At 40.1% G+C, this 17,870-nt stretch overlaps 1 protein-coding gene across 3 annotated transcripts in view; it reads right to left on the bottom strand.

The window, feature by feature from the left end:
- Positions 1–2,780: 2,780 nt before the first annotated feature.
- The window catches only part of LOC114219815 (contactin-associated protein-like 3), a 185,826-nt gene continuing 170,736 nt past the window's right edge, over positions 2,781–17,870 (bottom strand). For 2 of the 3 annotated variants that reach the window (XM_088019136.1, XM_088019135.1), the window contains 3 exons: positions 9,635–9,865; positions 9,335–9,406; positions 2,781–5,346 (listed from right to left, as the gene is read on the bottom strand). In XM_088019136.1, the coding sequence (XP_087875262.1) occupies positions 5,153–5,346; positions 9,335–9,406; positions 9,635–9,865 (497 nt within the window). In that variant the 3' untranslated portion in view covers positions 2,781–5,152. The remainder of the gene's footprint in view (positions 5,347–9,334; positions 9,407–9,634; positions 9,866–17,870) is intronic. The other variant, XM_028117407.2, reaches the window with a different exon arrangement.

Here is a 17,870-nt window from a genome sequence, read left to right as displayed (position 1 = left end):
AAATAGTACTTTGAATTCATTATCTTAAAATGTTTCCAACCTTGCCTTTAAAGTGGCCCAGCAATGACACAGCCCTCCCTTCCAACAGGATGCATGGGGAACATTTTTATACACACCCTTGTGCTCCTATATTTTAATAGATGGAAAGAACGCTCCTTGAGGGCAACTAATTCCGTGTTTCAGGACAGAGAAATGAGAGAGGTTATGGAACATCATGTTGCTGACCGAAAACAATGTTTGCTTTATTATTATTTTTTAATGTCTGGGAATAATTCTGGAAGAACAATGGAGTCAGGGGATACCAATCTGAGAGACAAGAGCGAATACTAATTATCATGATAATGATAGGTATTTGGAACAAGTTGAGACTGTAAAGAGGCATAAAGTAAAAACTTAATATAAAGGAGATAAAGGTAGCTGTTATCCAAACTTATTTTGGAAGTAATTTTGATTAGAATTAGATTGCCAATAAATGGATTTTCTGCTTAAACAATTTAGCTCATCTTTGTTTCTAAGGAGCTCCTACAGGTTCATGCGTCAAAGTAGGAAAAGCTGGATAAATGGAACTATGATGAGTTTTAGAAAAAGTAAGTCCTGCCCCTCAAAATGTGGAAAAAGAAAAAGAGGGTTAAGTTGGTTCTGAGAATCACAGAAAATGACCAAGTAGGTAACAGATCTGTTAGGGACATAAAGCACCAGATGCAGCTACAAAGGTTCTATCTTAAGAAATGTCTTCAATATTAAATACATTATAAAATCTCATTTTCCAAGTCTAAAGGCAAGTGTAGACCTGAGAAAGAGGCATATTCACAAAGAACATGATAAACTGAGTCCAGAGTCCCAGCTAGGACCCCAGACATCATTTTAACATATATAATGATACAATAAAATGAATATATATCATTTTTTGGTCACAAAGGATGGCAAATGTCTTACATTATTAGTAATTCTGAAGCGGAAACTTTCCTAGGAAGTAGGCCCTGAGCTTACTTTCCCAGCCGTGTGCTTTATATATGATGAATCCTGCCACACATCCTAGCCAACAGACCAGTCTTACTAAAACACAATCTGTACTTATAATGAAGTTACACCACGTATTATGGCTGATGCTCCAACAAAATGCTCAGCAGTTACTGCAGCCGGAGCTATACCCAGCAGAACCTGTAGAGAAAAACAAGGCTCTTGCAACCTGACTTCACTCCGAATAAACAGTGTTTCCTTGGAAAAAGCAACCTGGACTTGCTTTGAGGGCCTATGTAGAGGGGGAAATGAAGATTGCATGGCAAGGTAGTTAATGTCCCTGCTAACAGGAACTCTCTATGATCCTGAGAATAATGAGAATTGTTTTGTGTTGTTGTTGTTGTTGTTGTTTATAAAAACTTGAACTCTCTCTGGACTTAAATTTGCTAAACCAGTGCTTATGAACACTTTCATCCCACCAAAAAGTTGTAATACTCATATGCAGGTTTAAGTAGCCCAAAGATCTATCACTAATAATATTTTTATTCAGCTGTAGTAAGTATTTTCAACGTGTGCAGAATCTGTTAATGCCCTAGAGCTTGAAAATGTGCCCATGGGCTCCAGGGTAGCCATTTCTCCACCCTTTGGAGTGCAAACCACTTCATGTTTATTACTATCTTTCTAATTCTTCCTTCCATGTTGCCACTCATGATGAGCCAGGCTGGGGTAGAAGGAGACAGCCAAGATCCATTGAAGGCACCGAGGGACTCTTTAAACATGTTAGTTACATGGATTGCAAAACAATAGATTAAGCAACCCAATAAACGTGTTTTCATTTACTATGGGTCGACCGCATCCCCCTTGTTGGAAGACTATTTCAACATTCCAGCTGCATCATCAGAGCTAACTTATACTCTCTACAGAAAACACTCCAATCATATTTGTCTTCCTTCAAGGCAAGAACCATGAACTTCATATTTTATTCTTAAAAAATCCACTGAAAACAATTATGTATCAGATGTTCTGTAAGGAAAGGAAACGAAAAAATTCCGGAAGTAGTGATTATTCTAGACACACAGAATGCCCCAATATGTTTTTCTACATTGCTACATAATACTGGGGAGGTAGTGAAGGGGGGCTTTACTTCAACATGGAGTAAGCAGGGGTTCTGAAGTTCTAGTCCCAATAATAAGCGTTAATTATGTACTATTTTCCTTTTCTATTTGAAAATAAAACTTGGGGAATTATTATCTTTTAACATTTATTTCATAGAAGGATGTTATTTGCAAACTGGAATGGTATATTTATAGTGCTCAAGAAACCGAACTCTGGGGGGAAATCTCGTGCAACCAGTTGTGAGTATATAGTAAACATTCAACAAATAACTTACTGATTGTTAAATTATTGTTCTCTGGTAAAGGTTTAAATATCTACATTCATAGATATCTTAACTTGTAATACTCAGTACATATTAGGTACTTTATGTTTTACTTTGTGTTTGATAATTTAAATACCATCACAAATAATATTAACAGAGCACAGTGTTCTCTCTATATACGGTAGAGATAAAGTAGTACACACACCACAACAGAATATATACATTTGCACATTTTTTAATATTTTAGGGGAAAAACAATATAATTTCATAATTCAAATTTCAATTTCTCTTAAAAATATTTTCCTAATTTAATTCAAAAAGGTTATTTTATTAACAAATAAGCAGGTTAAGTTTACAAATCAGTAAAGTGGGTGAAACATCACTGCAATTTGGTACAAATATTTTGTTTTCTCTTTTAAAAAGAGAGCAGAATACCATGAATTTCACTATCTATAAATCTGCAAAACGCCAGCTATCAAAGTGATTAACATTTCCGGAACTTAATATGATCATTTGTTAAAGTTGCAGTGATTTCAGGATGTTAAAATTCAGCTATGCATTAACTAGAACCTATCATTTTTGTCTTGGATCCTTCTCCACTCTGCATAGGACTTTTTGAAAAAAAAAGTATGTATATTATTCCTCAGGGTAGGTTCTTCATATATTAGTAGGTTGAGACCCTGAAAATCCTTCATTATTCACTTAAAGAAACTTCAATAAAGGTATAGTACTGTGGTAGATTAACTTTGATCTCAGCCTGCTGGTTCAAATCCTTATGTAATCCCCTCCTGTTGAGTGTGGGCAGGACTTAAGACTTGCTTCTAAACAACTGAATTTGGCAAAGGGCTTGGACTGTCACTCCCATCACCACATTACATTATATGAAACTCCCTCTTATTAGCAGACTTGCTCTTGAGTCTCTCTCTTTCTCTCTTTCTCTCTCTCTCTTGCTGGCTTTGAACAGAAGCAGGCTTCCATGAATCCTCCAGCAGTAAGGACCTGAATGCTGCCAATAACCATAAGACCAAGGATTCACCACCTGAGTCTCCAGATGAGGACACGGTCCTGGCTGACACTTCACTGCAGCCTTGCAGAAAATGCAGTAAACCCATGCCCAGCTCCTGATCCACAGAAACTGTGAGATAATATATGGGCGTTGCATTAAGCCACTAAATTGTGGTAATTTGTTAAACCTCATAGAAAACTAATACGAAACCATAAGAAAGAAGGTATTTTTTTGAGAAAAGACTTAGTATAGAGGATATCTTTTTCTGTTGTTTAAAAAAGTCACAGAAAAATAGGTATACACTCAAAGACTCGAAAGTCACAGCAAGGCTAAGTGTATGGAGTTCTGGGTGGTCCTGTTGTGGTCAAAGGAAGCAATCTAATTCCTGGCAGGCATATCAAGAGTGTAGCACATTTTATTTATAACTGGCTAGTTAGTGCAAACGGTGGGCTCCATGCAAGTATCTTATGACCCCTGCCACATGAGTAGTTACTGGAACAATTCCCACGGTTAATACAAATTCTTTGCTCCTCTACTCTGCAAATATCCCCGAATATGAAATGAACTGGTTGATTTTGGGTACACTGGATGGAAGCTGACTCCAAGATCCTAGATTCTTGACCAGAATGACAGATTTAGTTCAGATCCTACAACCTGCATTTTCCCTCAGCGTAAGCATCCTTCCACTGATACTCCAAATGGTTACTAGACTGAGATGGTATTTCAGGGGATGGTTTGCCTAGATGGGTTCAAAATTTAGAAAAAGGAATGGAGAGCTTTCGTTCAAAATGTGACTTTTCCCAAGTAAATGAAAAGACAGTCGCAAGAAATCAAATTGTTGTGATAACCTTCAGAACAGGAGAACCACAGGACTGCAAAGAATAGTGACCTAATCACGCCACATTTGAAGGAAACAAGTTGAGGATTATATTTCTTTCCAATGAAATGGAGGAAGGGTACATTTGCAGTGTTAAGTATACAGTTTATACCTGGGCACAACTTCAGTTAGAAAATATACATTTTGGGGAGATCATCAGATGATCTTTATCATAATTTACAAAGATTAAAATGACAAATTACAAAGAAAAATAAGTGAAGTATTGCAGACTGGAATGCTTTCCACGCTCTGCTACTTATGAATTTTTCTGTTCCATAAATGAACAGAATACTACAATTTCATAGCTGACATTCAGTACTCATTTCATCACTAAAAATGTATGCAAACTAACTTAAAAGAGACAAATAAAAAAAACAATTGGCCAAAAAAAATGGGTTTTTCTAGGTTTCTAGTGCATTTTTGGCCAGTGGGCTCTGTTTCACAGGAAGATGGAAACGTACTCGAAGACGATCCGAGAAGCACTTCCCGGCTTTCAAATGTCAGTAGGTGATCGATAAAGGAAGTAAAACACAGATTTCCACGCACCACAAAACACTAGAGTCCAACTTTGACTTTTATAAACTTCCGTGTCTCGTTTTTAAGAGAGTAGGACCACAGCTCAAATCCTTGGTTTCACTTAAAACCCCAAGTCGTTATGCAAAATACATTTGAATTTTCGACGACCGGGCCAGAACAGTCAGAAACTGCCACACAGGGATTAATGAGCACGCCTAAGTCACTTCTACTTAAATAGATCATGAAGCAGCACGGAGCAGCGCCTCCCAGGACCACACTCGAGCAAGCTGATGGTGCTACACAGCCATCACCTGTCCCGGGGGCCAGGAGGGGTTGGGCTTCATCCACTGGGAGCCCCTGGCTTAGCGAGAAACTCATCACATCACCAGAGCCCTAAGTAAGCCACCGCTGCCCCTCAGAAGAAATATTCTTTCTGGCTTTCACTAATTGTACTTTGCATGTTGACCTCACTTTTCAGGGCAGTCTCAGCGTTGTCTCCAGTTTGGGGAATATTTGACTCATTTTTTTGGTATAACCATCTTTGTTGATAAATCCGTATAGCTACGGCAGTGATGCTGAGCAAGATAAATATCACAACCGCTATCACACCTGGTGGGAGAAGAGAAGGGAAAAATGTAATCATATTATAAAGCTTTGTTTACATCATATTTACATCACCAGGAAATTGGAAACTAGGTGGTATCAAAACACTGAGTGTGCTTCTAAGTCCGCACGTCCGTTACATACAGCAGTTTTATGCCTTTTTGCTAAAGCTCTATCAGCTTGGCTTTCAGTTAATGTCCTCATGCTTAAATTCAGAACCGCAGCGTGGCCTCTTAGGTCATGCCCACACTGCATGCTAATGAACAAGCATGTTTTCATTATTTTAAAAAGACAGAGTGTACAGCCCTGTCGTAGAGTAAACACTTACGTATAAGTCTGTTAACAAAAATCTGACGCTGATGTTCTGCTGACTTACCAGTTCTGCAGTGAGTATACCACTTGTTTCTATGAGGCTAAAAGAGTCTTAAGTGATCTCTGCTGCTGGGGGGCTATGCCTTAATGTGTGAGCCCCTTCAGTTGCTTGTGCACAGGGCCTGTGACTTGTTTTTAACCAACGAAATACAACAACGGTGATAAGCTCTACCGGGTTATGTGATTATATTACATAAGACTGTAGCACCTGTCTTATGGGACTGCCCCTCTTCCTGGTGTCTGTAAGGAGGCAAACAGTCACGGTGGGAATCCATATGGGAATCCCTACATGGCAAGGAGCTGCAGGCGGCCTCTAGGTGCTAAAGGCAGCCAGCAAAAATCCAGAAGCTCTCGGTCCTACAGCTACAAGGCTGAATGCTGCCAACACCCATGCAGGTGAGGAGGTGGATCCTTCCCCAGAGGAATCTCCAGATGAGACCTCAGCCCTGGCTGATACCTTCCCTGCAGGCTCTTGGGACCCTGAGCAGAGGACCCAACTAAGCTGTGCCCAGACTCCTGACCCACAGAAACTGGGACACAATAAAAGTGGGTTGGGTTAAGCTCTAAGTGGGTGGTAATTTGTCAGGAGCAATAGGTAACCGATATACCATCATATTAGAAATTGTAAAAATATAGATAACATTCAGCTATAGGGAAAGTAGATTATTTGACATCTCCTGTGGGTAACGCTGTAAGTACCGAATGCATTACCTATGCCAGTGGTTCCCAACTTTGCACAGCAAACGATAACTCAGAATCTTTGAGTGGGAGGCTTGGACAGCAGTATTGTTTTAAAAGTTCCTCAGATTTTTTTTAAAACACTGTCAGGTTTGGGACAGTCAAATGAGGCCCAGAAGTGTTTGCTCAAGCTATCATATTCATAAAGAATGAATGTTTAATCCATACCAAAACAAGGAGGTACCAAAAAAAGCAACCACTAGTCAATATACGTTTAAGATGACTGACACAGGCATTAATATTCCAATTAGCAAATGTTAGAAAACACATTACTGTTTCATGACGGGAATCAAAATTTGTGTTTATAAAATGAAGATTCTTCACTATACTCTGGGACAGACATAAGCTAATGGAGCCCAACAAACTCGAAGTTTGCTTGGGTGTATTTGGTCACAGGGATTCCTGAGCAGGTGCTCAAGAACGTTTTGAAAGATTCCTAACTATTAATAGGTAGAATAATCATCACTTTCAACATATTTTGCATCTCACTTGAGAACAAACAGTAGAGTTGCTTAATTACTTTTATGTTTCGTTATAGGACTTTGCTTTAAAGAGCTACACCATATCCAATCTTAGTGTCAGGGACAGTAACTCAATAACAGCAGATCAGGACACTTGAGTATACAATTAACCGTCACCATTATCCTCAAACATCCAGGATGTTATTAAGTATGTAATTGATTACTAGCTGGTTTGTTTTGTGAGGTTTGGTAGGGTCCTAGAATAACTTCTGTCTTCATCCACTATCTGAAGAGATGGAGATAATTTGAATAATGCATCAGATGCCTTCCATAACCTCCCTTTCAACAATTCCAGTGTAAATGTGTTTGTGACAAGCACTAAGGTCTGCCTGCCTCTGCATCTACCTACACATCTGTCTCTTTCTCTATCTGTCCATCTACATGATGGATCTCTTGGCAAGAAAACCCTGTGATGCCTGGTTTACTGGGTGTGGATGTTATTTAGGTGAATTCTCCTTTCCTATATTGTCCCCTTGGCTTGCAAGAGGAGAAGGTGATACAGTGCAAAACATACAGATATCCATCTTTTGGAGTAATCCTTTAAACAGATCAAGTACTTTACATGTGGGTGCAGTCTGTGATCACTTCGACAAAGGGCTGCAAATTCTACCCAGAATTCTACGCTGTGGGTCAATATACTTGGCAGCCGACAAACCACATGGCAAACGGCCACCGCACAGATAGAAGGCAGATCCAAGTGAATTGCGGGGGCCAGTAACCTGAGTTGTTACCACCCTAACAGCCCACATGCTCTGATTCTCCATCCCGTCTATCAGGAGCCAAGTAGGATTTCTCAGGGGAATAATATTGGTGCAACTTATTTACCTTGTACAACTTGCCAGTGATATCTAACCAAACGCAATAAGGCCCCAAAGACCACATCTTCTGTTCTATCACCAACCTATCATTGTTGCTCTCTCTAAAAATGGCACCAACCACGACATTTTGAATTTGGGGACTTTGATTCCTATTTTGAAAATATTAATCACATTTAAGTCGATTTATTTTAAGTCAGCTTTTGTTTTATAGCAAAGTCTTCTCATCAAAAATAAATGAGAATGGTTCAGGTATAAGATTTGATTTATATTTTAACACAAAAGTATTCCTTTTAGATATACATTATAAATAACATATATGTTTTCTGTTCTTGGAGTTTGTGAAATCAGGGGATCATATACTTCATTCATTACAAAAATAGAAGTAGTTGAGATAGGGATGGACATGTTAACATTCTTACATAGATTTGGTCAGGGCTTGAAAATGTCTGAATACCTTCCTAACAGTCTGGAGAAAATTGGCGTCTTGGTGAACAGAAGTGAAATGAGCAGATCCAATCTGACCTGGTGCACAGCCTGCCTGAAGAGTGGACACCCACTTGCATCCCCCAGCTCGAGGACTAATTCCCTTATTTGGAATAGCAATGGAATGGAGAGCAGTTCACTTCCTCCTTAGCAAGCAGAGTTTACAACTGACACATTTCAATAATCTAAGTAAATAAATGTAAATGCTCTCTGAATCATAAGGAGGAAACTTGAATATTCATTCCTTAAATCAGACCCAAATAAATAGTTTCAGAGAATACATTGGGAGATATTTAAGATGCAATTATTTTTACCTCTTCAAATATATATAAGTAGATAGAAAATATAAATATATATTATATATGAATATATATTTAAATACATCTATAGTTTAACTATAGGACTTTGCTTTAAAGATTTACAGTATATCCAGTTTTAATGTCACATATATAGAATACATATGACACTAAAAGTATATATATTATACAAACATACATGAATAATTATATTTATAAATATAAAAGATATATATAAATCTAAGATAAGACTGACACCAGAAACAGTTTTGTATATTTATGTTTAGAGAAATCTTTAAGTTTTCTATCTTTATATTTACGAAAATGGCAATTTGCATAGTTTAGGTGCTTCTCTCACCTAATGTTTCATTTTAATATTTTTTTTTATTTTAATATTATTTTTAAAAGTTTTGGGCTAATGGACTGGGAGGTCCATGGCTATTTTGAATCGAAGAAGTAAAGGTGAATATGTCATATACACACACACACACATATATCCTGAACATATGAATGGGCATTTTCAAATGAAAAACCTTATTATTCCGTAGCTTGGCAACTATCCTTTTAAAAGCCTCCCCGTGGAACCACGGGTTCCTTCCACTAAGCGCCTGCAGATGCTGACTCGGGTGCAATCCCATCAAGAACATCAGCAAATGTGTGTGGCCTGCCATTGACCTCGCACATCAGCGCGGATTCTCAGACATTTTTTGGTTTATGCCAACAGTGACAACAACGCCAAGGACCGGGTCATTCACAGCCCTGTTACCTCCGATGACAGCAGAGTCACTTCTGTCAGCATTAACTAAGGGTTCTCCCCCATCTGTTGGTCCAGAACCACCTATAGTAGAAAAAGGGAGAATGACAGAGGCGAGAGGGAAGGAGGACTTTGGAGACATTCACAAACATTGCACAGAAGAGCAGAGCATTGCGCTGGTAGAAATGAACATGAAACCAAGACCAGAGCACGGCCAGGCGAACCAACAGAGGGCTTTGGAAAGCTCCGGGATGGAGCCCGGGGTGGAGGACCGCGGGCGGCGAGCGCGACCGCGGGCGGCGGGGCACGCACCTGCGCCACCTGCAAGCGGGCGGGTGGCCTTCTGCGCCGGGGCTCCGGGTCCCGCCCCCTCCGCGCAGCGGGACGCGGCGGTCACGCGTCCGCGCACGGTGACCGGGGCAGGGCCGCCGGGGCGCAGCGCAGCCTTGAGCGGAGCGGCGGGGCCGAAGCGCACGGCCGAGAGGCAGCCGGTGAAGCCGCGCGCGCCGGCCCGCAGCGTGTCCGGGTCCGCGCCGGCGGTCTCTGTGGGCAGAGAAGGGGGCACACGTCAGGGCGCGGGGGCGCAGGCCTAGCCCGCGTCTGCACCGGAGCGACGAACCGACCCTCCCTCCGAATCCTCTGTCCTTCCTTCCTTAAGAGGAGACGGCCAGGGCCGGTACCTGCGGCCTGGGCCAGTGACCCGCAGGTGCTAACTCTGCGTGTGGGCAAACCGAAGCTTCCCTGGATGCAGTCACGCCGTACAAAGGAATTAAATCCTCTGCCAGTGGGCTTTTCAAATGATCATTACAACATTTTGTAACAGGATTTGTGGCCAATAATCTAGGTGGTTACAGTGAAATGTCTCCTGAGCTCCGGGACAACAGTGCTCTGGGAACCCCTACCGCAGTTCTAATCTCGCCATTTACACTTTGGTCTGGCTCACTGTTCTCAGCCCCATAGAGGCCCCTCCCTAACCACAGGTGTCATGGAGGAACCCCACCTCCCGCTGCCTTTCCCCCTTCACAAGGGTGGTCTCTGTCCCCTCTCCGTAAGTCTAGGCTCGCTCCCTTTCGTGGCCCCTGCCCTCACTTGGATCTGACCGAGGTTGTATAGCTAAAGAAGAGCAGCGGTGGACCCAGGAGAGCAGAACATCCATTCCTTCACTTCGATGATGAGTAGTTCCTGCAGTGCACTTGCTCAGTGCGCCCCAAATCTGACCAGGGGCAGTTAAGTGCAGGCTGCGAATGTTTCATGGATGCTCAGGGAAGCCACCTCAATGTGGGGACACTTGGAATCTGCTGTCAGACTTCCTCCCTGCTTCGGTGTGTACACTAGCTGGTCAACGACATCTTTTCCTACCAACCGTAAACAGCAACCAAGAATTTATCCAGTGGTTTCCACAGGCTGGGCACTGTGTGAGGTCTTCGCCAGAGGTGAGAACTGCTCACAGCATAACACCATGAGTGCTTTTATTCCTACTGGAAGCTGGTTAACATTAGATTTTAGAAAACCAAGGTCTTTCACGTGGGGCGACCTGGATCCAGGCTGGCTATAGTAACCCCCTTTTCAACAGGATATTATCTCTTTTATTCTGTCGGTATCTTTAAACGTATTCATAATTGCTCACATTAAGGGATAGGTAAAGGGGGATCATTTCTACTTTAATGAATGCATACACCATCCATAGAATATATGTATAGACTCTAGAAGTGTTTTTTTGATTGGCATAATAGCTGGTCTTTAAGTTCACCCTAAGAATCTCAGCTGTGATCCAGTGTATCTTAATGTTGTAGTTAAACTCTTAGGGGACAATGTTTCCTTTGAGTTTGAGTTTTTCAGGGGTACTGTAAGCACTATGTAAAAGACCTCTAAAAGCAACTAAAATTAGGGGCATGTTTACATTGTCATAATCCTAATAAACAACTCTCTGAAACCTAGAGCTATCTTGGGCAGGTTGATTATATGAGGCATCAAGGAGCTTTATGTATGATGAACTTCAGCTACATTCTTATAGTGAAGTAAAAGCGAGCTTGAGACAACTCAATTAAATGATTATATTAAAGAGTTCTTTTGGGGCTCCTGGGTGGCTCAGTCAGTTAAGGGTCTGCCTTTGGCTCAGGTCATGCTCTCGGGATCCTGGGGTTGAGCCCTGCATGGGGCTCCCTGCTCAGTGGGGAGTCAGCTTCTCCCTCTCTATCTGCCCCTCCCGCCCCCCCCCAGCTTGTGCTCTCTCTCTCAAATAATCTTAAAAAATAAAAAAATAAAGAGTTCTTTAAAAATCACTTAACTTTTTTTTTTGCATTCAGACTATAGATATTCCGTAAAGAAAGGCAACCTTGCTTGAATATACTTGAGAGAATGTCAAGAAGAACTGAAAGGGGAAAACACTGTAATAGTAACGTAGGACTTCTACAATGCGAAAATACTCAAAAACAAAACAGTACAGGCCAATTAAAAGTCTCAGCCGCTGAGCAAAAAGAGGGACTGGACAACACTCACTCTCCTGGTCAAAGTCTGACGTGAGCGCTACCAGGCTAGGGTCACAGAACAAATCCTGGGCAGACATTTGTCTTAATTATTAATTGGACTAATTTTGTCAAATTTATTTTTTAAAGATAAATTTAAAAATTTCTATAGGCAGTGCTATTACTCAAGAAAGAAACATCAGTAGAACATTATATTGCAGTCAAGAATTTGTACTTGACATTTATACCTATATATGGGTTGGGGGTATGGACATGTGTGGGTGGGCTTTTCTGCCCACCTAGCCTATTAACCACGGAGCTGTGGCCATGATTTGTATGCTTGTTGGGTATCGATATACATCGAAGGGTTGACTGCTCACTGTTGCCTCTTGCCTTCAGATTTTCCATCCTTAGGTCATGATTGTGATTCACTTTTTGACCGGAATAATTCTCTAGTATTTTCCTCAGATGGGATGCACGGTCAATATTTAATCTCCATCCTTCCTTGTTATCCAAAATATCTTTTCTTAACCTCGTCAAATACATTATATATTAGATGCTTGCATTGTGTCTCATTCCTCAGCAATGTTAACCATAATCCACATCATTTTTTTTATCCCACTGTAACAAATGAGAAGTTGGATGCTGATGCCAAAATCATTATTTTTTTCATTGTGGTAACTTCTGTCTAGAAAGTTTGGAAGATTTTTCTCTGTGGGTTTTGCAATTCGGAAATTTTCCCAGTTGTATGTCTTTTCTCATCAGAATTGATGAGAATTTCTCATCAGCATTCTTTCAATCTGCAACTCAGGTTTTCCTTTAGCTCAGAGAAAATTTTTTTTAATGCATAATTACTGTCTTTGCTTCCAATTCTGTTTCTGGATCTCTAATTATTCCTGTTAGGTTCTCTCTTATTCTCCCTCCTAATTTCTCTCTCTTAAGCTTTTTTCTCTGCAGTTTGAGATCGTTTCGCTCTATAATATTACAGGGCAGTATGTGAGGATAACCAGTGATGGTTATCACCTTCAGATGACCAAGTGAAATCTTGAAAAGCCGTATTTACTTTAACCCCCAGAGCTGGTGGGGGCATGTGTGACTTTTTTCAAATTTCCTTGAGTGCCAAGTTTCATCCTAGTTGGTCCTGTCTTCTTTAACAGCTCTATTTTGATGTGGGAATTGTATTTGTTGCCTTTAATCCTTCTCTCCCTTTCCTTAGGGGTGATGTTATCTTTTTACTTGTTTATTGACTGGTCTGCTAATGAGGACTTCACGGCTGGGGATCTTATAGGATAGGGGGCTCCTGGCAAGGGGGAGGCTGCAACTTTTCTGCCCCATACCCAGCAGAGGACCCGCAGGCTGATCCTCTAACCCCAAAGTGTGGGAAGCTGTCTTTCTCCCTCACCCTCCCCACGGTAGAAGGAGTGTGTTCCAATCATTCGGTGCATCCTCCGCTCCACAAGGGGCACTGAGGATGGGCACAACCATGCTGAGCGGTGTTGACTTTCCCTTTGGAGATCAAACTTCTTTAAATTCTAGATAAATGACACAATTAGAAAATGAGTAGTAGAGGGGCGCCTGGGTGGCTCAGTCGTAAAGCGTCTGCCTTCGGCTCGGGTCATGGTCCCAGGGTCCCGGGATCGAGCCTCACATCGGGCTCCCTGCTTGGCGGGGAGCCTGCTTCTCCCTCTGCCACTCCCCCTGCTGGTGTTCCCTCTCTCGCTGTGTCTCTCTCTGTCAAATAAATAAATAAAATCTTTAAAAAAAAAAAAAAAAGAAAGAAAATGAGTAGTAGACAGACTTCCAGTCTGTCTTTCCAACAATTCAGAGCTGCAGGGACCTGATTTTCAGAGTTGGAAAGAAGTGAATGAATTAGTCCTTCCTCCCCGAAACACACGCCCACCACGCACCAAACTCTCCCAGCACCTGCAGCTAACACCTGAAAAGAAATCAGGGATACTTTGGGACCCTAGGTGCTTTGAACAAGCAATGCCAGTAGGTACTTACTGGAAGACTAGTCTTTAGTAAATAATACCAACTCTTCATGTAATGACATGTGAGCTGTCTCCGCCACTCTTTTACTCGACAAGGTGATACCGTCAGAACTCTACACAATTGCTGCTCTTAGTTCCTTAGTCCTTTTCAAAAATTGTGCAGCCCCTCCCGATGTGGCCCTGCTCCGTCTCAGCAGTCCTGAACCCTGGGCCCTTCCAGTCCTCTCCCCCCATCTCCCATCACACCCTGTTCTCGAACAAACTCATTCACACGTCAGAATAAACGTCCAGTTATGGCTCATCACTCACCTCTCCCTGCTGCATGTGCAGAAGGGCTCTGGCAAAAGAAATAAATCTCTAATAGTTTTTTTTATTATTATTGAGATACAATTCACATTGTATCATACAAGGGTCACATAAGACTGACCCTTTTAAAGTACACAATTCAGGGAGGTTTTGTATATTTACAAAGTTGTAAAACCATTACCGGTATCCACTTGCAGAATCTTTCTATCACTCCAAAAGGACCCCAGTACACGTTAGATTCCATGTGCCATTCCTACCCTTCTCCAGCCCTGGGCAAACCTAAACTTTCTGTTTCTACAGATTTGCCTATTCTGGACATTTCATACAAAATAAATCATACAGTATGTGACTTTCTGTGTTTATCTCTTTTCACTTAGCATAATGTTTTCAAGACTCATCCATGTTGTGTCATGTGTTGGTACTTTATTACTTTTTATGGCCAATATTTCATTGTATACCAACAAAATACTGGCCATAAAAAGTAACATTATACCACTTAGTCGATGGCCACTGGGGTTATTCCCACTTTGGGTTATTAGTGGAGAATACTGCTTTGAGGATTTCTGTACACCTTTTGTGTCCGGACATACGTTTTCAATTCTCTTGGGTTTATACCTAGGAGTGGTCATATGGTAACTCTGTGTTTAACTTTCAAATAAACTGCCAAACTATTTTTCCACAGTGGCTGCACCATTTTACATTCCCATCACCAATGCACAAGCATTCAAATTTCTCCACATCCTCCACAACACTTGTTCCTGTCTTTTAGTGATATCTTGTGGTTTTGATTTGCATTTCCTTGACGGCTAATGATTTTGAGCGTCTTTTCATATTGGTCATTGGTATATCTTCTTCGAAGAAATGTCTTTGATTTTGACTTCTGACCAGAGGTCAAAATCCTTGACCATTTTTAAATGGGGTTATTTGTCTTTTCGTTTAGTTGTAAAAGCTCTTTATATACTCTGTGCAAAAATTTCTTATGAGAGACATGACTTGCAAATGGTTTTCCTCATTTTGTGGGTTGCCTTTTTACGTTCTTGGTAGTGTCTTTTGAATCACCAAGGTTTTAATTTTGATTAAGTCTGATTTATCTATTTTCCTCTTGCTGCTTGTGAGAAACCATGATCTAACCCAAGGCTTTTGAGAAGCCTTACCTGAGAAACCATTGCCTAACCCAACATCACAAAAATGCACAACCATAGTTTGGTCTAAGAGTTTTATAACTGTAGCCCCCACACACACACACACACACATTTAGGAGTATCATCCATTTTGAGTTAATTTTTCTAAATGGTGTGAGATAGGGTCAACATTGCTTTTTTAACCTGTGTATATCTGGTTGGCTCAGTACCATTTGTTTAAGAGACTATTCTTCCTCCATTGAATGGGCCTGGCACCAATATCAAATGTCAATTGACGATAAATAGTTTTATTTCTTGACTCTCAATCTATTCCATTGGTCAATATGTTTATCCTTATGCCGATACCACACAGTTTTGATATCCATGGCTTTGTACCAAATTTTAAAATCAAGGGTGAGACCTCCAACTTCATTCTTCTTTTCAAGATTGTTTTGGCTATTTGGAGTCCCTTGCATTTATATATGCATTTTGGGATTAACCTGCCATTTGGATTTTGATAGGAATTTTGTTGAACCTGTAGATCAATTTGGGGAGTACTGCCATATTAGCAATATTAAGACTTCCAATCCATGAACACTGATGTCTTTCTATTTATGTAAATCTTCCATAATTCTTTCCAGCAATCTTTCATAGTTTCCAGTGTATGTGTCTTACACCCCTTTTGTCAGTTATTCCAAGGTATTTTATTCTTTTTGATGCTATTTTAAATGGAATTTACATTTCAGTCTTCATTTCATTTCTGTATTATTCATTCCTAGTATATAGAAATACAACCTAGTTTGTTTTTCATTATGAAAGCACAGTGGGTTTTTTTCAAATACTTTTTCTGTGCCTACTGAGGTATCCATGTGGTTTTTGTCCTTTATTCTATTAATATGGAGTATTACATTGATTGCTCTTTATCTGTTGAGCCAACCTTAAATTCCTAGGATAAATCTTACCTGGTCATAGTGTATAACAATTTTTCTATGTTACTGGATTAAATTTGCTAATATTTTGTTGAGGACCTTTGCATTTCTATTCATATTGCTGAAATTTTATAAACTTTTTGTATCTTCCACTCCATGACTTTCCTCCTAAATGAGATAAATTCTTAGGCAGACCATAGCAAAGACAAACACACGTCACATAAGTCAATTGAGTTTTTAATATCTAAACTGTTGTCTGTCCATGAAGGTATCAGTAGGTAATTTCCACAAATTATGTATTACCCAATTCTCATATATGGAGTTCCATTTCAACATATGATCCTTCGGTGGATTTTCTTTCCCCACACTAAAAATTGACCCACTATGATTTATCTGCATGACTATATTGATTTGAACTAAATGCAACCTATGTATTCTTTCCCAGGAGGAAATAGAATGGCACATCTTTATTCTGCACACTTCAGCACAGATTTTTTGTTTTGATATTTTGGGGATCTTTGCTGTTGTTGTTTTTTAATGCACAAAAGACAAAATCAACAGAATACCATTTATACAAAAGTCTTCAGAGAAATAAAACTTGGTAAAAATGTTAGGGCACCTCACTGGGTTGTATTTTAAAGCACTCATACTTTAGGATTACAGGCCACATCCAAGTCAAGACTAGACAGAAAATTAGAAATCTAATGATTTGCATTTTAACTAAGATTTTACTAAAATTATTTTATAGTAACTGGGAACACTTAACCTGAGTGGTCATCATTAATAAGACCACTGAAGAATGGGAAGAACAAGAGCAGCCTGCTAATTTAGAAGATGATCCTGAACCATTTTTCCCAAAGCACATTAGGGTAAATAATAATAATGATAAATTAGATTTATCATGAACATTATTTTATTTTTTATATTCCCTATTATATTGCAAGTGCCTTGAGGGCAGGTATAGCATGTCTTGTTGCTAAGCATTCAAAAGGTCCAGGGAAATACAAGTGCACATCAGGGACCAACAAAGCATTTTTAATGAATGGATAGCTCTTTAAGTCAAAGTAGCTAACTAAAAATAAGTACTGGATATCTTGCCATGGTTTGAGACAACTTTCTTTGGAAAAATTAATGCCTCTTTTATTAGCCAATCTGTTGGTCTATTTTACTATCAGTTTATGAAAGGAAGCTCAGTTTACATTTTCCAAATCTGAACAAAACATAGTAGTCTACTCATAGTTACTAACTGGTAACTGGAAGCTATCCTGAAATAAAGTTATCCAAAACATGAAAAGTTTTATTAGCCTTTGATCAAGATGAGTACCTCTAGGTACAGATGAAATGAATATTTATAATTTTATTAGATTCAATTTCTTCAGGCAATAAACTTCATTGCTGAATTTCAACTTTAATTTTTATAGCCTGAGAGAGATGCTTTTGACCATTCTTTTTTTTTTTTAATGTATAGCATTAGATTCTTTTTTTTTTTAAGATTTTATTTATTTATTTGACAGAGAGAGCGAGAGAGCACAAGTTGGGGGAGCAGTAGAAGGAGAGGGAGAAGCAGGCTTCCCGCTGAGCAAGGAGCCCGATGCGGGGGCTCGATCCCAGGACCTCGGGATCATGACCTGAGCCGAAGGCAGACGCTTAACCATCCGAGCCACCCAGGTGCCCTTGACTATACCATTCTTGAAACATTAACATCTTCGATTCCATGCTATTGCCCTCTATATATT

Source organism: Eumetopias jubatus, unplaced genomic scaffold (genome assembly GCF_037043125.1).
Source record: "Eumetopias jubatus isolate StellerSeaLion01/CBP00866 unplaced genomic scaffold, mEumJub1_p1.0 scaffold_15, whole genome shotgun sequence".
Classification (NCBI taxonomy): domain Eukaryota; kingdom Metazoa; phylum Chordata; class Mammalia; order Carnivora; family Otariidae; genus Eumetopias; species Eumetopias jubatus.
Note: the sequence above shows the minus strand (reverse complement) of the source record. Positions and strands in the feature narration are given on the sequence as shown.